General features: G+C 40.0%; 1 protein-coding gene and 1 long non-coding RNA gene across 9 annotated transcripts in view; one reads left to right on the top strand and one right to left on the bottom strand.

Annotated features, from left to right (window-relative positions):
* The window catches only part of ZNF521 (zinc finger protein 521), a 327057-nt gene that overhangs the window by 169339 nt on the left and 131683 nt on the right, over nt 1-26035 (bottom strand). For all 8 annotated transcript variants that reach the window (XM_075826332.1, XM_075826326.1, XM_075826328.1 and 5 more), the window contains 2 exons: nt 18197-21543; nt 441-525 (listed from right to left, as the gene is read on the bottom strand). In XM_075826332.1, the coding sequence (XP_075682447.1) occupies nt 441-525; nt 18197-21103 (2992 nt within the window). In that variant the 5' untranslated portion in view covers nt 21104-21543. The remainder of the gene's footprint in view (nt 1-440; nt 526-18196; nt 21544-26035) is intronic.
* LOC142651511 (uncharacterized) lies at nt 213-26035 on the top strand. Its single transcript, XR_012847635.1, has 5 exons — nt 213-301; nt 1165-1284; nt 15414-15606; nt 16301-16379; nt 25857-26035. It is a non-coding gene; the product is annotated as an uncharacterized LOC142651511 (long non-coding RNA).

The raw sequence follows: 26035 nt of genomic DNA, 5'->3' as shown, positions 1-26035 counted from the left end.
CTTTGCATTAGAGAATTTTGACAAACGTTCTAGAATAATTTTATACTTCAACCATCTCTGGGATTCATTCCCATATTCGTGTTATAGGTATATTTCATTTTCAGATTATCTAGAAAGTACTGTCATCTTCTGTGGCACGGTGAAATGTGGTTTAAAAAATGGACTGATAAAAATACAAGTACAATATTTTTGGATGATTTAGGTACATTGCTACGATGTAAAGATACCAAATAGAACAACAGTCTACTTATCAAATGTGTCAAGAGAACAAGAACAAGCCGGTACAATTGACAAGAAAAAGGTAGACCCCCTTCAATTTTCAATGTTTTTCCTATTTGCAGCATAACCAAACATAAGCACAGGAATATTCAAGATAGAAATTTCAGACAAAATAACTTTCCTCTACTTATCAGCCATTGAATAAATAAATCTGCACTTACCGATCATGTGGTTTGCAACATGGACCTGGATATCCCATTCATTGTAGAATACCATCTGGCACTTGATGCATTGATAAGTTTTTTTCTAGAATATTAAAGTAAACATCAAATTATTGCATATAATTGGAAGAATTTTGAAACTATAAAGCTATACATAGATACGTCATCAAGATGCAGACATTTATTTTTTCATAACCAAGTTGTCATATAATTTATACAAGTACAAACCATGTAAAGAACTTCTCTCTAACCTTTTGCTCCAAGAAACATTATTATCCTCTTAAATACGCAGTGTGCAATATACAAATGTTCAAATTTCTACAGAATCTCTGAGATGTTGAATTTCAGCCGACTGGCAGTTTAACCATAAAGGCTCAAAGTGTTTGCTCAGCCTTGAAATTGTCTTCACATAACCAAATCGATAGTTTTATAAATTAATCACATTTTAAATCAGTATTAACAACTTAAATATGTTTGGCTTAACTGTGCATAATTTCAATATCAAGTCACTCTTCGTGCACCACATTAGCTAAAATGATCAATAGGTCTGTACTTTATATAAGCATGGCTTTAACTGTCAAATGGTGCACACATCCTTTGCCCAAAGATACCATGATTGGAAGAATTTGGTTAGGTTAATGTCATTCTCCAGTGTCACAATCACTTTGGATAGGATATCACGTCTGATCAGCTAGATACTGTTCTGAAATCTTTCCTCCAACAGGACTGCAGGATCCGCTTTTAGCTGCTAACACAATACCGACCCCCAGACGAAGGCAAGTGTGCCAAAACGTGCATCAGGGTGGACGCCAATCTGTTGCTCTATTTAGTCTCTACATTAAGGGTTAGTATGATTGTTGGGATTTATTGATTACACTATAGGTATATACGTATATTTCTTCAATATAACTTTGAATTCACTTAACACTTCTTGTTGGGATGTTAACAGTATGTACAATACCTAGATCTACTCCTAGGCTTGAAAATGCCTCCATTGAGCAAGTGAAACGTTGCAATTGCTGGGTGAATAAATGTCAATTTTTTTTTGCTTTGAGTGCTGCTTCCGTGCTCTATTTTCTTTATAGATCTACTCCCATATTTATTAGAGCATTTTTTGATTAGGCTGTACTCTTTTTAGTGGGTCTGTGGACGATTTTTATATGTATTATTTGTCAATTAAGTTTTTTTTCATATTTTTGATACTCCTTAATTGCTATCTGCATCCTTCTTTCATCTTTGGTATATATCCGGTCATGATGCAGGCAATATATATTTGTCTCCTGATCACCTCCTAAAAAACTATTCATACATACTCTTTAACACTATTTGGTAGGTGATCACTACTATATTTATTGGTTATACAGTCTAGTGAATGGAGTGTGCAGGTACAACTGGTGATGTAACTTACCAGCATTTGTCCGCCCTCTTCCATAGGAAGCAGCGTCTAGTAGAGGAGCCTAGGATAGTATTTTTTTTCCCCACAAATGTTTATATTCACCTTATTGAGGGTGCAGAATGACAAAGTCAGGAGACTGGACAGTTTCTACAAAGTGGTCTTCCAGAACCCAATCAATAGTAAACTGAAAGTAAACACTTGCGGGTATTGAAGAAAAAAACAACAAAAAAACGCACAACAGTAGAGCCGTGGGAATGTACGATAAGTGGAATTTTTAAATGTAGTAGTATTTGGCAGGTCTCTTTTTATTACCGGCAGCTTCTGGATTCTGTATTTTGTCAGAAACGTATTTTATAAAATATATAATTACTTCCTAGACCCAATATACCCGATCAACCTTTATACTTATATCATATATCTGACAGTTAGTGGTGAACCTACCATAGATGCAGATCACACCACTGCTATGGGGCCTGTGATGAGAGGAGAGGCAGCCTTCAAACTGCTCCCACTGTTTTCCTTCACACAGAGTTAAACCTGTAGTCACCACAAGGGAGCGCTCATTCAATATATATTTAAACAGCACTCATTGTGTTCAATACTACAAGCGGGAGGTAGGCGCTGCAATGTAGATAACAGTAACGTAGTTTTTTTTTTCAAAAACAAGCATTTTTGGCCAAGTTATGACCATTTTTATATTTATGCAAATGAGCCTTTTTTATGTACAACTGGGCGTGTATTGTGTTCGTTACATCTGGGCGTTTTTACTTGTTTTACTAGCTGGGCGTTGTGAATGGAAGTGTATGATGCTGACGAATCAGCATCATCCACTTCTCTTCGTTACCACCCAGCTTCTGGCAGTTCACAGACACACAGCGTGTCCTCGCGAGATCACGCTGTGACGTCACTCACTTCCTCCCACAGGAACTTCATCGCGTCGGATGTGAGTGACGTCACAGCGTGATCTCGCGAGGGCACGCTGTGTGTCTGTGCACTGCCAGAAGCTGGGTGGTAACGAAGAGAAGTGGATGATGCTGATTCGTCAGCATCATACACTTCTATTCACAACGCCCAGCTAGTAAAACAAGTAAAAACGCCCAGATGTACACACACACACACACACAATACACGCCCACTTGGACATAACTTTAAACACGCCCAGTTGTACATAAGAAAGGCTCATCTGAATAAATATAAAAATGGTCATAACTTGGCCAAAAATGCTCGTTTTTGAAAAAAACAAACTTTACTGTTATCTACATTGCAGCGACGATCTGCTGCAATAGGAGATATGGGTTTGAAAATCTGGTGACAGAGCCTCTTTAAGTTAGACCAGTTTGGAATCTACCTGTCGTAGATTCCACTCAGTGGTACACGACAGCCGTAACTGCGACAAATGTATTTAGAGGCATGCGCCTCTTAATACATTTGTCACATCTTACTCCAGCTAGTTTTCTACTAGGACTGCCGTATGAAACGCAAGACTTAATAAATTTCTCCCATGTGCCTAAATACAGTATGCCGTTTTTCCTGTTTTGTTGCATTACAACCTTTTTTCTAATTTGGATTTCATGCAATGGACCCGACAAAAAAGTCAAAATTGTAACAGTGTAATGAAAAAAAAATACCTGGTTTAAGTAAAATAAATTTGTGAGTCTATAAAAGTTGCTACAAAACCCCTAAATAAGGTCTGGTCAAACCAATTAAGTCCAGAAGTCACACAATTGGTTGAATAAGGTCCCCCTGTGTGCAATCAAAGTGTCACATGATCTGTCACATTAAGTCAGTATAAATTCACTTGTTACACCTGTTCAGAAAGGCCCCGAGTCTACAACACCAATAAGCAATCAACATGAAGACCAAGGAGCGCTCCAAACAGGTCAAATACAAAGTTGTGGTGAAGTATAGATCTGGGTTCAGTTATAAAAAATAAAAATATTGAAAACTTTGAACCTCCCACGGAGCACTAATGAATAATAATATAATACAATGGAAAAAAAATGGCAATTACAAAGCAGATGAGAAGGCAGCCACCAAAACTCACAAATCGGGCAAGTAGGGCATTAATCAAAGATTCAACAAGACACCAACGAGATCACTGAAGTAGCTCCAGAGATCCACAGTGGAGATGGAAATATCAGTCCATAGGACCCTGTAAGACTTACACTCCACAGAGTGGGGCTTCATGGGAGAGTGGCCAGCAAAAAGCCATTGCTTAAAGAAACACATAAGAAAACACGTTTTGCACTTGCCAAACAGTATGTGTCAGACTCCCCAAACACATGGAAGTAGGTTCTCTGGTCAGATGAGGCTAAAATGTAACTTTTTGGCCATCATGGGAAATGTTGTGTGTGGGGCAAACCCATTACTTCCCCATTTCCCCAAGAACTCTATTCCTACAGTGAAGCATGGTGGTGGGAATGCTTTTCATTGCCAGGAACTTGAAAACTGGTCAGTCTGCCAGAGATTTGAGACAGCAATGGAGGTTTACCTTCTATCAGGACAATGTCCCTAAACATACTGCTAAATTTACACTGCAGTGGTTTAAGGAGAAACATTTAAATGTCTTGGAATGGCCGAGTCAAATCCCAGATCCCAATCCAAGTGAGAATCGGTAGCATGACTTGTAGACTGCTGAACACCAATGCAATCCATCTAACTTGAAGGAGTTGGAGCAGTTTTGCCTAGGAAGAATGGGAAAAAAATCCAAATATCTAGATGTGCTAAGCGGATACATACCCCAAGAGACTTGCAACTGTAATTGCAGCAAAAGGTGGCTTCACAAAGTATTGACTTTCAGGGTGTGCATATTTATGTACATTAAAGTTCTCTTTTTTGTGTCACAGTAAAAAATATTTTGCACCTTCAAAGTGGTAGGCATGTTGTATAAATCAAATGGTACAACTCCAAATCCAAAAATCTATTTTAATTCCAGGTTGCAATGCTACAAAACAAGAAAAACACGAAGGGGGGGGGGGGTAAAAATTTAGCAAAGTACTGTATATGTAGTCAACATTCATGTGGGGTGTGAGAGAGTCTCAAAACTTTTTGCTAGGAATGTATATGTACACATTCGGACACAAATTTTAGCTTTCACAAAGTTTGCTGCTCCAGTTTTTATAGTGGCAATTTGTATAAATTCTAGATTGTTATGAAGAGTGATCAGACGAATTGAAATTAAATGAAAAATCACTCTTTGCCGTGAAAATTAACTTAAATCACAAAACTCCTCATTTCCACTGCATTTCAACCCTGCCACAAAATGCTAACATCATTTCAGTGAACTTCTCCTTGGCTCAGGAGAAAGTGTTAATTAGGACAAGGCAGCAGATATCACTCTGTCATGGAGATTGAATTATAAGAGCAGGCTGCTTTAAAAGGGGGATGGTGCTTGAAATCGCTGTCTTCTTCTGTTAACCATGATTACCTCCAAGGTAACATGTGCAGTTATCGTTGCTTTGCATTAAAAGGGCTTTACAGGCAAGGACATTGCTGCTTGTAAGTTTGCCCCTAAATCAACCATTTTTGGATCTTTAAGAACTTCAAGGAGAGGGGTTCAAGTGCTGTCAAGAGGGTTTCAGGGCAGCCAAGATAGTCCAGTAAGTTTCAGGACTGTCTCCTAAAAAGGATTCAGTTACGGGATCTGTTCAACACCAGTGCAGAGCTTGCTCAGGAAAGGCAGCAGGCAGGCATCAGTGTATCTGCATGAACAGTGAGGCGAAGGCTTTTGGAGGCTGGCCTCGTGTCAAGAAGGGCAGAAAATAAGCCACTTCTCTGCAAGAACTTCAAGGACAGACTGACATTCTGCAGTAAGTACAAGGATTGGACTGCAGTAAAGTTATTTTCTATGCTGAAGCCCCCTTCAGACTGTTTGGGACATCTGGAAGAATGTCCAGAAAAGAAAAGCTGAGCGCTACCATGAGTCCTGTGTTATTCCTACAGTAAAGCATCCAAGACCATTTCACGTGTGGGGTTGCTTTTCGCCAAAGGGAGTGGACTCACATGGTATCTAAACATCCTCCAGGAGCAACTTCTCTCAACAATCCAGGAGCAGTTTGGTGATGAACAATGATTTTTCCAGCATGATGTAGAACCACACCACAAGACAAAAGTGATAACTAAGTGGCTCGGTGAACAAAACATTGAAATTTTGGGTCCATGGCCAGGAAACACCACAGATCTCAATCCCATTGAGAACCTTTGGTCAATCCTCAAAAAGCAGGTGGGCAAACAAAAACACAGAAATTGTGGTAAATACCAAGCACTGATTAGGCAAGAATGGGTTGCCATCAGTCAGGATTTGGCCCAGAAGCGAATATCCAGCATGCCAGAGCGAATTGCTGAAGTCTTGAAAAAGAAGGGTCAACACTGTAAATATTGAGTCTTACACCTAATGTATTTGTCAATAACCGTTTAAAAACGTATACCATAGAAACATGTGACAAAGGATTCGTTCACATCTGCGTCGGGACTCCGTTCATGGGTTCCGTCAGAGCTTTCTGTCAGGGGAACCCCTGAACGGAATCCAAACTGAAAAATAGGTTTCCGTTTGCATCACAATTTATTTCAATGGTGACTGATCCGGTGCAAATGGTTTCCGTTTGTCCCCATTGTGTAAAGGTTCCGTCGTTTTGACGGAATGACTAGCAGAGTCGACAACAAAACCCTTGCATAACGGTGACAAACAGAAACCATTTGCACTGGATACGTCCCCAATGGTGATGAAAACGGAAACCTATGGTTTCCGTTTGGATACCGTTCACGGGTTCCCCTGGCGGAAAGCTCAGACGGAACCCATGAACGGAGTCCCGATGCAGATGTGAACGAAGCCTAAAAGATCTAAAAACACTGAATCCGCATACTTTGTTAAAACCAAAATTTGTGTCAGTCTCAAACATTTTGGCCAGGACTGTATATAGTCATTGTCCACATGTATATGTGAGTGCATATGTGTGTCATTGTACAAATTTAGCCGTCTTTAGCTTTACTTTTAATGCATTAAATACAGTGGCAAGATCTTGACTTTTCAATGGCTTTTGTTGTGTGATATCACGCTGCAAGTTATGAGAGTCAAGATAAAGATGGCTACATGCTTATGTAATAACTGCATTTGTGTGCATGCATGTAGTCAGTGTGTGTATGTGTTTTTTTCATTTATGCAGTGATTAGGTATCTGTGTATGTAGCATGTGCCCAAATACAAATTTTTTGTTGCGTTAGGGTGTGTTCACATCAGCGTCACTCTTCTGTTCATGGTTTGTCAGACCTTTCCATTGAAGGAACCCATGAACGGAAAGGCAAACGGATACCATAGCTTCAGTTTGCATTACCATTGATTGCAATGGTAATTTTTCCGTGGCAAATTGTTTCAGTTTATCTCCGTAAGGTTTCCCCGATTATTTGGGTACTCTAGGGCAATATGATTTGGCCACTATGTGGCAGTATTTGAGCACATCATGGCACTTATTTTTTTACTTGGCAACGGGTTTAGCATAGTTTTAGTGAGCATTTTGTGGCGCAATTTTTTTAACCATGTATGATGCAGTTTGGTTGATATTGTATTATTTTCAGCACATTGACTGCACGGGGGTTTATTCACCCTCAGTGCATAGGGCAGCATGACCTATGACCCTGCTGATACCTATAAAGACTGATATAAAATTATGTTTTATAATTAATTATAGTTGTACTGTGAAATAGGACTGGGCAATTAATGAAAAAAATTACATACATTTAAATTCAGCGCAATTATTAGATGTCATCTTGCGAATTTTGGATTCATCAATAATTTTTTCCCGGTTTAAACTGTATCTACATCTTCAGGACGCAGATACAGTTGAATCCAATGGTAGAGCAGGGGACTGTAAGGTCTCTGCTCTACCATTCACTATTTATTGCCGCACAGACCAGGGGGATCTCCTCCACTCGTGGTTGGAACGGGTTAGGGGAGTATGTATATTATTTTTATCAGGCACTATTGTGGGAAGCTATAGGGGCATTATACTGTGTAGAGGGTAACTATAGGGATATTATATTGTGTGGGGAGGACTATGGGTGCAATATATTGTGTGGGGACCACTATGGGGCATTATATTGTGTGGGGAGGACAATGGAGGCAATATATTGTGTGGGGACCACTATGGGGCATTATATTGTGTGGGGAGGACAATGGAGGCAATATATTGTGTGGGGACCACTATGGGGCATTATATTGTGTGGGGAGGACAATGGAGGCAATATATTGTGTGGGGACCACTATGGGGCATTATATTGTGTGGGGAGGACAATGGAGGCAATATATTGTGTGGGGACCACTATGGGGTCAATACACTGTGTGGGGCAGGGTCAAGGTGTATATTATATACAGTGGTATACAGCAGGCTCAGGGAATAAATTACTAATTCAATGGCGTAGCATACAAATAGGGGGTGTGGCATGCAGAAAGGGGTGTGGCCTAAATTATCGTTCTTTAATCGTAATCGAGATAACATGTTCAATCGGGATTTTGATTTAGGTCATCATCGCCCAGCCCTACTGTGTAATAACTGTAATTAGGTAGAGTAAAATTCCAATAATCTGACATCCTAGGGACCTTATCAATACCAGATTATAGGAAATTTATTTAAAAAATAAACTTATGCACACAGTGTCACATAAGAGCTAAATATGAGCTCATATCTTTACTCCAGGAAGAAGAGGTTAAAAAAACATGAACATTGGGGCTCTTATCAAGTTATTACATGTTTGTTTATTTCAACCGTAAACTACAAGATAGACTTTAATATATAAATCATGGGCTAGTTAGTTCCTTTTTAGAGGAAATACTAATTTACTGTCTCAGTGGCTGTTCTAGCAATTCTGACTGATTCACCACAGTTATAATTAAGAGTATACGGTGTTGTAATCCTAGCACTAAAAAAATAGTTTTTCTAAAGGTTATATTCAATGAAACTGTTGATTTATGGAAATCGGTAAGTATGGAATAAGAACAAGCTGCGGCTATTATCCAATTGGATGTTTGGGCAGTTTCAATCAATATCTATTTGGGAATTAACAGTATCATCACTTGATCTGAATCAGATTCGTACAGTCTACTCATATTTTTTTATAGAGCAATGTATATAAAGCCATAAGGACTGGTAGTGGTAAGGGAGAATATTTATGTTTTATCTTTGAATCAGAATCTGATTGCATTATCTCAGAAACACATTTCCCTTTCCTCTTTTCTATATATTTTAAATCTGCCATACATGTAAACACACCTGTCAACATATACATATATAGAGCTCAATGTGCACAGTTTATCCAGAGAGCTGCATGTAAAGAGATGGCAATATAAGTAAATGTAGCGGAGGCCCCTGAGATCTGCTACTGGTAACCAAGTTTATTAGTCCTACTATGAGGAACTTTCTTAGTAGTTGCCCAGCCTACAGCTGACATTCACTTCTTTCCATAGGAAAAAGAATTAGGGTACATCAGTGAGCCTATAGCCAGATGACATTTTGGTCAAAAATAAATACAACATAACGTAAAATTTCTGTCTTTTGTCTCCATTTTTAAAAATAGTTTCTCATCGTCATGAATTTCTATTATATGCATAGTCATGAGCCTCTCTCGTCACCAATGACTGACAGATGCTGTACAGATGATAGGTAGATAAGCAGCCATAAATTAACGGTGAATGGTACCGGGTGAGGTGGATGAGGCACTCCCCTTATGAATACAGTGGACTCGTTGCTATGAGTTTGTTGTATTCTTTGGCAGGTGCCGTAAACCAAATAATATTTTTTGTGTTATTTGGTCTAATAGCAGAGTGGATGTTATTATAATGTACTGGCCTAATAGGCAGTTGCTGAAGGCAGACCTGGGGGTTGTTGTTAGGCCCCCCAGCTGCCATGGAAACTCATCGGCGCACCGCGATCATGTCGCGGGGTGCTAATGGGGTGACAGAGGGCGCACCCTATGTCAAACACATTAGATGCCGCGGCATCTATGGGGCTAAACTGCCACGATCGGAGTACTCTCCAATTCTAGAAGTTGCAGAAGTAGTCTGGCCGTGTATAACAGCAGTGCTCCTGCCGCTGATTTCATGGGTACAGTGGCAGTACCCACGAGATCAGAGTGACTTATACACATCACGATGCGGGAACTAGCTCCTGCTTGTCGACAGATATATTCCTTATTCATCATTAAGGGGTTAAACAGGGCAGCATATTTTGGTGGCAGATCATCCACCTGTAACGGCAAGAACCAGAGCTAGCTCTGATCCTTGCCATTAAGCCCTTAGATGCAGCGAAAGCGAGCTCTACATCTTAGATGTTGGCAGCAAATTGGCAGGCCTGCATGCGATCGCAGGTCTGACGACTGCTGCTATGGCAACAAGAGGCCTAACAATGGCCTCAGGCTCTGCCAATATGGAAGCCGATTACGCCCTAATCAAAAGGGATTGACTGACAGATCTAATACATTGCACTGCATAGGGATTGCAATGTATTAGAAAAAATAAAAAATCTGACAGTTGGACCTTCAAGTCCCCTTGTGGGACTATAAAAAAAAAAACAAGTGTAAAAATAAAAGTTGTAAAAAATATAATAAAACGTTTCAAGTAATAAGATAAAACACAAATCACCCTTTTCCTTTATCAAGTCCTTTATTATTGAAAAAAAAAATAGACCAAACATAGTTGGTATTGCAGCAACTGTAACGGCCTGAACTATAAAAATATTTGGTCACTTTGCCCTACAAAAATTGGAATAAAAAGTGATCAAAAAGTCACATGTATCCAAACATGGTACCTATAAAAACTAAAGTCCGTCTTGCAAAAAAAACCAAGCCCTCATACAGCTCCATCGACGAAAAAAATAAAAAAGTTATGGTGCTCAACATGGCGACAGAAAAAATAATTGTATTTTTTACAAAAGTAATATTATTGTGCAAAAAGTTGTAAAACATAAAAAAAGTGCTAGAAGTTTGGTATCTCTGGAATCGTACTGACCCGCAGAATAAAGTTAACATGTAATTTATAACGCGTAGTGAATGCTGTATAAAAACAAAACAAAAAAAAAAAAACAACAACGCCAGAATTGCTGTCTTTTGGCTACCTTGCCTCCCAAAAAAATGTGGATAAAATGTGATCAAAAAGTCGCATACACCCCAAAATGGTACCAATAATAACTACAGCTCATCCTGCAAAAAAACAGCCCTCATACCACTAAGTCTATGAAAAAAAATAATATAGTTAAGGCTCCAATAAGGTCATGAAATAAAAAAATATGCAGTTGTGCAGGCCCAAGGGGAACATTTCATCTGTTTCAATAGGCGATTTGTCAAGGCTCTAAAATTTGTGAACCAGGAAGGGTAGGGCCCAAACATATCTGCTAGAATCCAGGGTGCCCTTATTATACCAGGACAACACTTCCCAGCAAAATTCCCCAAACTGCAAAGATGCAGTTTGTCTACCAAAAAGGGGGATAAGAAAGGACACCATTTATCAGTGTGACACTGGCCTATGCATAAAGGATTGCTTAACTGCGTAACACACATCTATGGATTATTTTATTGTTTTGTTTTTTTACCCCATTATTATACCACCTGACTATGCACCTGATGTACTCTGCACAGCTTACATGTGCCCTCACATAATTGAAAACATCAGCAATACTCAAACAAAACTACCACCAAGCAAAATCCACGCTCCAAAAGCCAAATGACGCTCCCTCCCATCTGAGCCCTACAGTGTGCCCAAACAGCTGTTTACTTCCACAAATATGGCATCGCCATACTCGGGAGAACCCTTTTAACAATTTTTGGGGTGTGTGTCTCCAGTGGCCCAAGCTGGGCATGACATATTTGCCACTAAAATGGCATATTTAGGGAAAAAATTTATTTTTTACTTTGACCATCTGCAGCACATTCATTTATGGAAAAGACCTGTGGAGTGAAAATGCTCACTACACCCCTTAATAATTGCCTTGAGGGGTGTAGTTTCCAAATTGGGGTCACTTCTACTGGCTTTCTTTTATTATTTCACATCCGAGCCTCTGCAATTGTGAACCAATACTTTGTAAATCGCCAAATTAGGCCTCAATTTTGCATGGTGCTCTTTCACTCCTGAGCCTGGTCGAATGTCCAGGTAAAAGATTAGGACCACATGTAGGGTGTTTCCAAAACTGGGAAATACAGCATAATAATTAGAGAGCGGTCTTTTCATGGTGGCACAAGCTGGGCACCACATATTGGCATATCTATGGAAAAATTCCCATTTTCACTCTGCAGCATCGAGTGCACACTAATTTCCGCAAAACACCTGCGGGGTTAACATACTCACTCACCCGTAGGTGAATACATTGAGGGTGTAATTTCCAAAATGCGGTCACTTCTGGGGAATTTCCACAGGGACTTTGCAAATGTGACATAGCGACCAGAAACCAATACAGCAAAATCTGCACTCCAAAACCCAAATTGCGCTCCTTCCCTTCTGAGTACTACTGTGTGCCCAAACAGCAGTTTATGACCACATATGGAATATTGTCGTACTTGTGAGAAATTGCTTTACAAATGTTGGCGTGCCTTTTCTCCTTTATTTGTAGAGAAAAGGAAAAAATTGACGCTAAAGCCAGGTCTTATTGAAGATGAATGTTTTTTTTCTATTTTCACTGCCCAATTCTAATAAAATCTATGAAACACCTGTGGGGTCAAAATGCTCTCTACACCGCTAGATTAATTCCTCAATTGGGTGTAGTATCCCAAATGGAGACACTTTTGGGTAGTTTCCACTGTACTGGTACCTTAGGGGCTTTGCAAAAGAGACATGGTGCCGAGAAATCAATCCAGTAAAATCTGTGCTACAAAAGTCAAATGGTGCGCCGTCCCTTCTGAGCCCTGCCGTGTGCCCAAACAGCAGTTTATGCCCACATATGGGGTATTTTCGTACCTCATAGAAGTTGCTTTACAAATGTTGGGGGGATTTCTCTTCTTTATTCCTTGTGGACTTTGTTTTTGTTTTATTAGCTAGAACTAAATCATATAGGAAAAAAAAAATAAAAATATTTCATTTTCACGTTTAAATTCTAATAAAATCTATGAGACACCTGTGGGGTCAAAATGCTCACTACACCCCTAGATTAATTCCTTGTGGGGTGTAGTTTTCAAAATGGGGTCTTTTTGTGGGGGTTTCTGCTGTTTTGGCATCACAAGACCTCTTCAAACCTGACATGGTGCCTAAAATATATTCTAATAAAAAGAAGGCCCCAAAATCCTCTAGGGGCTCCTTTGCTTCTGAGGCAGGTGCTTCAGTCCATTAGAACACTAGGGCCGCATGTGGGATATTTCTAAAGTTGCATTTCTCTGTTAAAACCTTCTGGGTCACAGAAAAAAATTAATTAAATATGAATTAATGCAAAAGTTTGGAGGGGTGCAGTTTTTAAAATGGGGGTTTGTATTGTATAGGCCAATCAAAGCCACTTCACAACGGAACTGGTCCCTGTAAAAATAGCCTTTTGAAATTTTCTTGAAAAATGTGAGAAATTTCTGCTAATGTTCTAAGGCGGGATTCACACGACCGGGTCCCGCCCGAGCCCGAGTGCCGGCCGGTAAAATCGGCCATTTTGGCCGGCTTGCATAAAGTTTTGCATCCGTTCCGGGCCGGGCAGATCTGGACAGTGACATCAGCGGCAACTCCTGAAGGGGAATCCCCATGTGTTCGGGGATTCCGCTTCAGGAGTTTCCCCTGATGTCACTGCCCAGATATGGACAGAGACATCAAGCGCTCTGTCCAGGAGCGGAATCCCCGAAAACACGGGGATTCCGCTCCTTCAAGGAGCTAAAGTGGGGCTAGTACATAGCAGAGCAGGGAGATACCTCCCCGCTCTGCTATAGTGGTGTCGCTACAGTAGTAGCAGCCGCCGCAACTGCTAGCAGCGCCATCGAAGGTGTCGCCGGGCCAGGGCGCTTTTAAAACAAGCAGGGGAAGGGAGCCAGTGCAGCGCTCCCTTCCACCTGCTGTACACCCCGACCCTGCCACACAGTGTACAGCGTAGCCATTCGTCCGAATGGCATCAACTCCTCCTCCTCACATGCACTCTGCGCTGTGAGGAGGAGGAGACAGAGCGCAAGCCACGGAAACCCTGGCCATCACTCGGGACACATTCCGGTGATGGCCGGGTATTACCCGGCCCCATAGACTTCTATGGGAGCCGGGCGGCCGGGTACCCGGCCGAAAATAGAGCATGTCCTATTTTTGGACGGCCGGTTTTCCCGGCCGTCAAAAAAATCGGTCGTGTGAATAGCCCCATTAGGGGTCTATTATTCCTAATGCAGCCGGGTGCCGGCCGATTTATGAACGGCCGGCACCCGGCCGGGAAAACCTGTCGTGTGAATGAGGTCTAAGCCTTGTAACGTCCTAGAAAAATAAAAGGCTGTTCAAAAAAAATGATGCAAACAATGTAGACATATAGGAAATGTTAATCATCAACTATTTTGAATGGTATTACGATCTTTTTTTACAAGCAGATTTTTTAGTGTTTTTCTCAATTAAATACTGAATGTATCGACCACATTTTACCACCAACTTAAAGTAAATTGTGTCACGAGAAAATCTCAGAATCGTTTAGATAGGTAAAAGCATTCCTAAATTATTACCAAATAAAGTGACATGTCAGATTTGAAAAATAAGGCTCAGTCAGGAAGGTCAAAAGTATCTGCAGCCGGATGGGGTTAATGTCTACCCATTCTTAAAAATAAATAAGTTTAGTGAAACCTTCATATGTGGGTATTTTCCCTTCCCTCTATAGGTTTTTTTAAATGCACATGGTCTCTCTCCATGGTTGTTGAATGGGCGGCTTCTTCCTGGTGTGATGTCAAAGCTGTGTTGCATGCTCTAAGCCAATGAAGTCTCCCTCCTGCTGCTCTTCTTTCCCTTTTTGAAGGTCAGACTAGTATAGCATGCTGCAGTATTCTATCCAGTATAAGGCCCCATGCACACGACCGTAAAAATCGTCCGTAATTGCGGTCCGCAATTACAGACCCATTCACTTCTATTGACCACGGACACCTTCCCATATATTTGCGGGAAGGTGTCCGGGCCGTAGAAGTATACCGCAAAAGATAGGACACGTCCGTTCTTGTTCTTTTTACGGGCCGTGCTCCCATACTTAGTATGGGAGCACAGGCCGAAAATTCAAGCGGCTGCCAGCGGCTGGCCGTGCCTGCAATCGCGGACTGTGATTATGGGCACGGCCATGTGTATGGGGCCTCAAAAAAGAAAACCTGCTGGACCTATAATAAGTCAATTGCTGAAAAAACAGACAACAGATCACAATGGATCATGAGGAACCAGAACGCATCAGTCATATTTGTCATGGATTCTGTAAAAATGGAAGCCATTAGGAACAGAGCCTTAGTCACATGTCATCTATAGCACATAAAAACTGTTAAAATGTAGTTTACATTAAGCTGCATCAGTTCTTTTCCAGACTTAGAGTAAGTATTTGTTTTATCTTACACCTATAACACTTGCAGCCTGAAGCAGCTACATTTTATCCGATATAACCAATCTCTCTCTTTCTACTTCTTGCATAGAGATCTGCAGAAGACTGAAAACTTAACTTGACCGGCTAACAGCAATCATCAATTTAGTGAACACCTTCTCTCCTCCCCTCAATTATTTAGAATGTTGAGCGCTATCAACACTTGATACTGTACCGTCTATAGGGAAATATCATCTTTCCTGAATTTCCAATAAGATGTAATCCCTAAGAAGGGGATTTCTAAGGTGAGGGCTCAGATCAATTTCAGACAAAAATTGTATATGGTAGAAATGTAGTGTGAATCTTCAAGGGTTTAATTAAAATAACCCGTACTTTGCTACAGTGCTCGTAAAGGGATACTGAAGTGTGTGGGTTGTGGCAAGCCAAGCTTTGACATCGGAAGTGCAGTCACTAGAGGCACAGCCAGACTGACCTACAGTGACAGAGGACTAAGAAGAAAAACAGCTATGAAAACACCATTGATATTATTTTCATAATCTGCTGATATACCATTGGAAAAAAATGAACTTCAATGAAATTCCAATATTTCACAGAGGATGTGACCTTTACTATGTTGTGGTAAAATTAAACTAGCAAAATGATGACTATGTGTCCCTTTAAATGTCAAATGTGGATGTTACATTTTTTTATTGCAATAGAATCTGTAGTGCTCTCCACAAGATTAAGTTGTCAAAGAAAATGATCTGTGTATCTGTGCGAATTTCATCTCGTTGCACTGACTATTGCAATATGCTATATGTAATATTTATAGCGGTAGTACATGTAAGTGGTGATTTTACGCTCTCTTCTAAGCAAGCATAGTGATGCAGAGACTCCCTAGGCACAATACTGCTTCCAATCTACTTCCGCTCAGACTCTTCATTTTATGTGGTGCTGAAAATTACAAAATAACAAATTTAATCCCTTTATACTTTTCAGGTCACGCCTCATCAAAGTAAGGTCCCGTGAAGCAAACACAAGAATCAAATCCCTATTCGCTCTATGTGTGGCCACCACTGTAGGTTCTGTAACCTTTTTCAAAGCAGGGGGAATTGACTTGTCTTTTAATAGAATAATAACCTGAAGGAAAGGCAATCTGTTTTTAAATGTATGCTATTGTAATTTATGTTTCATCTAATTAACAAAATCAAAGCCTGTAGAATTAAGGTAATCTGCATCCAGATTTTGACACACCACAATGTGCACATGGTAACAAAGTAGAATACCTGAGAAACCTTACCCCAGTAATGCCAGGTTTACAAAGGGCATCTTTGTTGCAGTTTGTCCTCTATGCTGTACCGCAGCAGGCAGACATGCAATTTTAGAGAATGCCGTAATTGTAATCTTGGTTTAGAGCAGAAATTCACAACCATTTCTAGCTTGCAAGACCCTTTCAAATGTGTCAGGTAGTGTTGAGCCACACTGGATATTAAAAGGGGAAAAGTCTATTAAACATATGACAAGTCATGTGGCTCTTACTTTATAGTTAATTGCCAGTGATACGGTTTTGACTCTAGTGCCACGTTTTAGTAATACTATGACATCCCTGGTACCACTAGGGCACAAAAGTATTTAGGGCTGGTAACAGATGTGGAGCCACCTACAAGGGGTGCCAGAGAGCCACAAGTGGCTCCTGAAAAACAGGTTAGTGAAGTTGTGGTACAATGGAATAATTGAATGCTGTAGGGTGCAGTTTTGTGGCATTCTCCTCCACGGACATTAAAAATAAAAGTGCCCCCCAATATTGTGAACAAAAAAAAACCTAAATAGGACCACAGACCAATTTCTTTCAGATATTTTTCAAAGTATCTCAAGAATTATATGGCTAACAATAATCCATTTTTAAAATAAGGGATTTAGAATTAGTAATATTTGTAATAAACCCAATCTCTGCTGCAGAGTAATAATAATCTACTCTTCTATTTTCTCTGACTCTTTATACCGGTTTATCAGACAGAATAAAGAGCAAATTCAATAGGTGAGATTTATCTAAACTAGTACAATGGAAAAAAGGAGGAGCAGTTTACAACATCCAATCAATCAGCTGCTTTCATTTACCTCTGCTTAAGAGCTGGAATACTAATGGTTGCTATGGGAAACTACTCCACTTTTCATTGTACGCGGTTTGTTAAATTTGTGCCATTCCCTTGGAAAATCCACCAATGAACAAAAAGATTGTCCATCTTTCAGTTTTACATTTAAAATCATTCAAGTGCCAGCATTAGCGCATTTACTTAGAAACAGGGTTGCTACCTTTTCCACCCAAAAACAATATACATGTAAAAGGTGGTATGTACATGTGCCAGTTTTTGTGACACAATGTTGCGTTAATCCCACCCAAACATGAGCAAAAAAGTAGGTGCGATTTTGGAGTCACTTTTTGGAGGCCTCAAACAGACAGTGATTGTTACTTTGTCAGTTTCTTCCTCCCCCTCCAACTTCTGCTCTTAACAGTCAGGATGTGTGCGCAAGTCCGGCTGCTGAATGTTGGGGTACCTGGTTTTCTGCTTTGCCCACTCCATTCTCCCGCTGGCGCCAATCTCACTTAGACTAGTCCTGATGCGGCTTACGTTCCTATGGTTGTGTGGGCCTGGCAAAGGAGGAAGTATGGTGACTGGGCAAGTAATCTCTTAGAATGCAAAAATGTTGAGATTTGCTATAGTCCATAAAAATATTGTACTTTTACCGATCTCCCAGTGTACATACCGGCTTGTCCAGTGAATTACCAGCCTTGTGGCAACCCTACTTAGAATCGGCTGCAATAACAATGTAAGATTTAAAATAAGTTAGGCAAGAAAATTAATTTCAATATATATACAGTGGCAAAAAGTTTACCTCTTCTGATTGAGACGGACTGATGCGGGGCATTGGTGACACATGTGGCGTTTTCAGCTGAGAATTGTTTTCAGATCCAAGTTCTCTGTGGACAGCCTGAATGTGATTTTGAAGTTCCGTTTCAGATTCAAATTTAACATTACAACTGGAGCATCGGGTCTTCAGCATGGAGGCCTTATTTTTACCATCTACACAGGGTATACTGTCAGTCTGACTTAAAGGCCTATTCGTGCTTAAAATCACATTGGCAGATGGACTGGCACTTTTACTAAGATTAACACATGTAGCACAAAGACCGTAGGGCAAACCATTGATATCAAGCTTCACCAAGTCCTGTTTGGAGCGAAACTCTTTTAAACAAGAAGCACACTTGAACAACTTCTGTAGAATAGGTGCTCGGCCAGTGGACTGAATTGCAGATCCGTTTCCAGTTTTCTGCATATGAAATGTGCCGTGAATCTTGAGCTCCAGAGTTGATGTCACTGTCTGCATACATACCACACAACGAAACCCTGTCAATGAATTTCTCAGATCTGGATGCATTTGACAATGTTCTAAGAAATCCTCCTCACTATGTAGAGGAAGTTTGCAAATTCTGCAGCTTCCAGTGTCCAGACTCTTACTATGTGTTACTTTGTGTTCTGTAAGAGTTAGCAAAGATGGGAAACGTTCTCCACATATTGGACACATGTAATGCTTTACAGGTCCAAGATGAGTCTGCATGTGCTCTCTCAGACCACTTTCAGAAAAAAATGTACGGGAACAAACATTGCATTTATAATTTCCTTTAATTAACTCAGCCTTTTTCTTTACAATTGCACTTTCTCCAGGTCGGATATTGTGATCTCGGAGTTGGTGATTCTGCAAAAGAGAATCCATGGTGTAAGCGGCACCACATATGTCACAGCCATACATTGTTTCAGAAGTATCAATATCTTCTTCGCTGCCATCATGACTATTATGAGACCCTTGGTTGTTTGTCAACAAGGTCTGAAGTTCCACTTCTTCTTTCTGAACCTGTTCTGGAGCTCCATTGCTTCCACAATTTTGTGTTTTGGCTTCAAACACACAATGTTTTTCCCTCAAGTGTTTTTCTAATAAAATGATGGCATGAAAAGCTTTGCTGCAAAATTTGCAATTATATTTTTTGCTGTGGGTCGTAATGTGACACTGCAGCTCTACTTCCGTGCCAAAGGACTCTCCACAGAAAATGCACTTGTGAATTTTTCCCTGGTTCTCCAGGTGGTTGTGCTTTACGTGAAGCTGTAAGTCAGTTTCTGTGCGAAAGTCCCAGTTGCAGGAAGTGCATCGGTATACTTTCTTTTCATTGCTGTGTTTCACAGCCAAGTGAAGCTGAATGGAGACTTTGGAGTCAAACACTTCCTGGCATAGTGTACAACGGAAGAAAACAAATGTATGCATGTCTAGCAAGTGCTTCTGCAAATCATCTACTGAAGTAAACTGTTTGTCACAACTTTCACAAATGTAATATGTAGATGTGATCATAAAATGAATAGTAACATGCTTTAAAAGAGATTCTTGGTTTGGAAAATCTTTGTTGCACTGGGGGCATGTCAATTTTGGCAGAACGGTATCAAGATGAGTTTTTAAGTGAGTCTGAAAACCATCGAGGGATGAATACTTGGCACCACACTGATTGCAGATGTACTCGCCCGCAGGTCTTGAAGGATTGCCACCAATGGTCTGCATCATCTTTAAGGAGGATTGATCCAAAGTAACAGGAGATAAGGGACTCAGGGCCCTAGATTTCTTCCCGTTATGGAGGTAATTTAATGCCAGCGGAATGTTCTTGTGATTTTCCTTGATGTGCTTGTTTAATTTAAGAACACTATTAAAGATCGGCGAATTGGTACAGTACGAGCAAGAGTATACTTCAACCACTGGCTCTTTTGGGGTACCCAACACTGGAGAGCCAAAACGCGAACTGCTTAGGTCACAATGGACTTGACGAATGTGCTCCTCTAAGGAAGAGTCTGTGAGAAATCCCATGTAGCAATGGGGACAGAAGAATGCATTACTGTCTTTTGCAACTGGATTTGGAAACCCATGTGAACTTCTAATGTGCTCTTGGAGCATGTTAAGGTCATTGAACATTTCAGAACAAAAGTTGCATTGATACACCATAGTAGGCATCGTGGAAACAATTAATGCTGGATCCTGAGTTTCATGTACCTGTTTGAGATGTTCATTTAGATTGTAAAGTGAAGGTAATACTTCTAAGCAGTACTGACAGATATGAGCCTGTTCTGGTTTATCTAAATGCATAGTTTTAAGATGTATCTGTAGGACAGCAAGGCTAGAAAATAATTGTTTGCTGCAGTAGATACAGCTGTATGTAACTTTAGCTTGCTTGTTCGAAGGGGCATTGACATCACCAGTTTGCTGAGAAGCCCTTTTCCTCCCACGACTTTTAGTTCGTGGTGGAGCAATATCTACCATTGTAGAACTGTCTACAGACAGGTTTGAATCAGGAGTGGTACTAGATACCGATGTATAGCCTACGGTAACTAAAGAGGGGCTGTTGCTTGGATTACAGGATTCTGGGTGTTGATGATTATCCATATGGCTATAGAGCTCCTCAATGCTGTGGAAATTTTCTGAGCAAATGCTGCAAGACTTTTTTTTCTCGTTGCTGTGTATTTGCTCCATGTGATTCAAAAGAGAGGTTTCTTCAACAAAAAGTTCATGGCAATACATACATTGAAGAGCAGCTCTATCATCATTTGGAGAACATTCAGGGTGACATTCAGCTATATGTTTCTGGAGATCCTCGGGAAAATCAAACCCCTCTTCACACTGGCTGCATTTCTGTGTGTCCTTCATTTTCCAGTCCTCCATTCTTGAACCAGACTGCGAACAATCTTTATTTCTTTCATGTACCTGCATATGACCATGCAACGAGCTTGAAGAGAGGAACCCTCTTCTACAAATGGCACACTTATATGGCTTGTTGGAAGTATGAGTCTTTAAATGAATTTTAAGATGATCACTTCTAGAAAATGCTGCATCACACTCACTGCAGTGATATTTTTTGTCTCCAGTATGCAGTTTTATATGACGATCTCTACTTCTTTTGTGCTTAAACAATCTACTACAATATGTGCACTTAAAAGGGAGTTTGTCACTGTGACTTTGTTCATGGTGTTTTAAATAGCTGAGGCGGCTGAAGGATTTGTCACAAAACTGGCAGGGATACGGCAACCCTGGAATACCCTCGTCTTCACCAAAATCGCAACCTTCTCCGTGGCTGGGTGATGTCTGGTCTTTACTAGATGGTGATGATGCTGGCCATGAACAAGATGGGTCATCTTCTACATCTGCGCCATCTGAAAAATACAAAACATAACACATTAGGAAGATGTAGAATTTTGAGTAACAATGTTTGTCATAAACATTCATTAATACGAAACGTTACTTTATGTTTCAGACGTAGGAAAGTTTAAAAAAAAACTTTTCCCAGAAGTCACCACTTAATGTTTTATTGAGGATCCCATGTAGGATACCAATAACACTACAGCATATGCCAGCGGATGTCTGTGTAGGAATAAGGAAAGAACATAATGTGTGGGAAAATCGGTCTCATGGAGGTAACCGTATTCTGGGGCGTAACAGTAGGGAGAGCAAAGGTCAAAATCGAACCGAGGCCTGCTGCCTGAGGGGACCCAATAGCCCCCCTGCCACATAAAAGAACAACAATATTATAAATGGCACATGGTAGATCAGCATACCCGGTTACAGATTTTGCATTGGGGTTCAGGAGTTTCAAGGTATGCCTCGGTCAACATAAATTAACTTTAACTATAAACCATACACAAATACACTAAAATGAATATTTAGCTTTCACATATGTGTATGTTCCTTAGCTGCGCATTATTATATATATATATATATATATATATATACATATATATATATATAGGCAATGCGCAGCTAAGGAACATACACAAACAAGATATGAATTTACTTTTGACTGGTTTTCCTAAAAGTTCTCAATTCCGTTATGCAGTCATTAGGTCTGAAACTTAGTCAGATTTTTAAGAAAAACAAAACAAACACAATGGTCAGGTCTGGTCATGCTAAATAGACAAACTTTAAAAATTAAATTAAAAAAAGCAGCATGCAATTCTATAGAAGAGCAGTGTTTTAGGTAAAGTTCAGTGCACACAAACGTGCATTGTGTTTAAGTTCAAGAGGTTCTCCAACATTTCTTCCTTTCTTCAATAACATTAACATGTTGAACTTCCTTAGGAAAGTAGGAAAGTACTTTTAAGTGACAAACACAAAGCAGAAAACCGGAAACAGGAACATAATAAATCTTCAAGCTTTATTCATAATAGTTTATCAACAAGGGTTCAAAATGATGATGGCCAGTTAGGCTATGTTCACACAGAGTGCAGGCGGAATTTCTGCCTCAAAATTCAGTTTGGAAATTTGTGGCAGATTTCCCTCTCCCTGCACGCAGATTATCGCTGCGTTTTTCGCCCGCGGCCATTGAGCGCCGCGGGCAAAAAACACGGCGAAATACGCTCTTTCTGCCTTCCATTGAAGTCAATGGGAGGTCAGAGGCGTAAACACCCGGAGATAGGGCATGTCGCTACTTTTTCACGCGAGGCGGTTTTAACGCTAGCGGGAAAAAAAGACGCCTCTGCCTCCCATTGAAATCAATGGGAGGCATTTTCGGGCCGTTTTTGACTAGTTTTTTGGCGCGGTTTCCGCGTCCAAAAACTCTGTGTGAACTTAGCCTTAATAGGAATTATTTTAAACATGTGAACATATGTAGGAATATGAAATAGATCATGAGAAGATTAGAATAAAGTGATTTTTTAATATTATGAAAACACTTAATCAGTGTAGAATGAAAAATTTTGCAACATTGGAAACATTCTTTACATTCAGTGGCTGAAAGGCTATGTTCACATCAGCGTCGACTACCACTCGAGCTTTCAGTCCACATTGAAACATTTTAGCTCTGTAAGCAGCTTGAGGCCAATACAAGTTATGGGCCTGTTCACTTCAGCGTTGGGTTTCCATTCATCGGTTTCGTTCGACCTTTCTGTCAGAGGAACAGATAAACGGAAAGTAAAACGGAAACTATAGCTTCTGTTTGCATTACCATTGATTTCAATAGTAATGCTTCTTTTTCAGTTGGTTTCCATTCCATAAAGTTTCACGGTTTTTTAACTGGAAACAATAGCGCAGTCTACAGTATTGTTTCCGTGAAATAAACGGAAACTTTGTTTCCGTTCCGTAAAGTTTCCGTTTCTTTCACGGAAACAATAGTGTAGTAGACTGCGCTATTGTTTCCACTAAAAAAAACAGAAACCAACTGCAACAGAAGTATTACTATTGAAAATCAATGGTAATGCAAGCAGAAACTATAGTTTCCGTTCGGCTTTCCGTTAATCCGTTCCTCCAACGGAAAGGTCAAACTGAACCAATGAATGGAAGCCCAACGCCGATGAGAACAGGCCCAGAACTTGTTTTGGCCTAAAGCTGCTTACAGAGCTACAATGTTTCAATGTAGACGATGCCTTGTGAGCTGAACACAGAAGAACTTTCTCCTTTCCTGGACTAGGTTGATAGCCCTGAACTACTCAGATATATTGTATTAAACTGGAAAATGTCAGGAATGGTCTTCAGGGGAGAGTTATCAAAACTAGTACAAAAGGACCAAGACTCTGCTTTAGTTTTCCAAAAGAGCTTGGAAAAATAAGATCTAGTCACCTAATTGGTTGCTATAAACTATTCCCCTTTTGCTTTGCACTAGTTTTAACAAATATCCCCTAGTTTATGGTCTCCGATACTAGAATGGTTAACCTACTTTTTTTTATTAGTCTTTATTGGTTTTATTTGTGGTTTTGAACCTGTGCCTGTTCCAAGCTATTGTTTGCATTTTCCCTGTGAGTTACCTTTTCCCGAACATTGGTGCCTTTCTTATACTTCACATGTAATATCACAGTTACTGGCATCTAATGGTTTCAAAATCACACTTGTAAAATAACATATGCTCTAAAAGAGGCATATGGTGTCGCCAAACTGGTTCAATTCAAATCCAAAAATTGTATTTACGTATTATGTGATCTATACAGTGCAACATATTCTGTTCTGGCTTTGCTCACAATCAATCGGTGAGCACATACATACAAACAAATTCCAGCATAACCGAAATGTAGAATGGAGTAGCACATAAAAATTGTCTGTCCTCGGCTGCAACAGTCCCTACTGAGTTCCAAACTTACTAGAAGCAACGTCAGCCCAAAGAATATTTGCTGTACGCAAGGCAATGCCAAACGCATTCATTTCATGGAGTGACTACTCTTCCCCATCACATGCAAGAATCTGGATTTAATGGATGCAACTATAAAGCTTGGTGGAGTAAGAATAATGGTCTTGGGCCATTTCATGGTTTGGGTCGTGCTCCTTATTTCCAGTGTAGGGAAATCTTAATGCTACAGTAATAAGAATTGTGTTCTTTGGATTTTGCAGCAACCCATCATTTTAGAACTAGATTTCCAGGGATTTTCAGAACGGTTAGGGCATTCGCATAAGTTTTGCTATGTAGAGCATAAATGTTCATACATACACACAAAGACAAATCTAACATTTAATACAACAATGCATAATTACAACTAATTCTGGAGCCTTGCATAGAAGTGTATTTGGTTACAGATAAAATGTTGACAACAAATAATAGAGTTCCTCCTGTAACCTTATCACTGTAGGATCTGCCACAGTGTATGGAACTGAAGAGATTCCTTCACCAGCTTTAGTATTACTAACCCTGCTTCTGTGGTTGAACCAACCACATCACACAATGCATTTGCACACAGCTAATCTGCAGCCCTGCTTGTCACTTTGCCACTCTTATTTTTTTGTCAGCATGTTTTGCTCTTCTTAAAAAGTAATGTGAGATGGCTACAGGTGGCCGAGCATGTGTGCGGCGCTTTCCATTGAAGAATATGGAATTTATGGAAAGGTGAGTAATCGTGCTCAGCTCAATCCATAATTCCAATAGCTTGAAAAGAAAGCTGGGCACATAAGTGTCCAACTCTCCATTAAGCCAGCTGCAGTAATGCTGGCCACCTCGTTTAGGGAAATAGGTGGTCAAGGGAACCCCCAATTCTTCCGATAATTGGGCATCTTCGAGGCGGGACCCTTACCTATCAAAAAATTATGCATATCCACAAGGATAGACCGACTTTAAAATAATGTAAAAATTAGAAATTAAGCACCAGTATTTATGGTACGAAAATATTAAAGACTCTTTTGATCCACATTAGAGATTTGGATATTCACAGGCAACCTTCTTTTTTAAGAGAATACAGAGAACTAATAATGGGTTGTGGAAAAACTATGCAGTTGGGTTAAAATTAATATTTAAGAAACAGATTCAATTTGAAACAAAGAACTAAAATGCATTTATGTAGGGAAACCCTTGGAAGTCACCAATAGGCTTTTGATTCCATAACCTGGAAAGAATAAGCCAGATGTTCTATACCAGTCACATCGATGTAGAAAATATGATATTCTTAAAATGAATGCCGCAACTGGTATGATTTGGTGTAAACATAAATGAAGCCTACGTTCCTTTAAGGTAGAAAGATTTTACTAGAATCTTAACTTCTTTACTTATCCACAGGAAACAGATGAGGATTCATTCCTTTCCTGCATCAAGAAACTGATGACAACACCATCTCACTATCAATGCCAGATGGCAGCCTTCTAACTCTGTAAAAACAACCTAACTTCACTCCTGGACTCATGCCCATTACAACAATTCCTTTTATTACAAGCTGGAAATGGCAGGATTTGGGGGGG

The sequence above is a fragment of the Rhinoderma darwinii genome, chromosome 5, assembly GCF_050947455.1.
Source record: "Rhinoderma darwinii isolate aRhiDar2 chromosome 5, aRhiDar2.hap1, whole genome shotgun sequence".
NCBI classification, from domain to species: Eukaryota; Metazoa; Chordata; class Amphibia; order Anura; family Rhinodermatidae; genus Rhinoderma; species Rhinoderma darwinii.
This window is presented reverse-complemented; position numbering and strand designations above follow the sequence as displayed.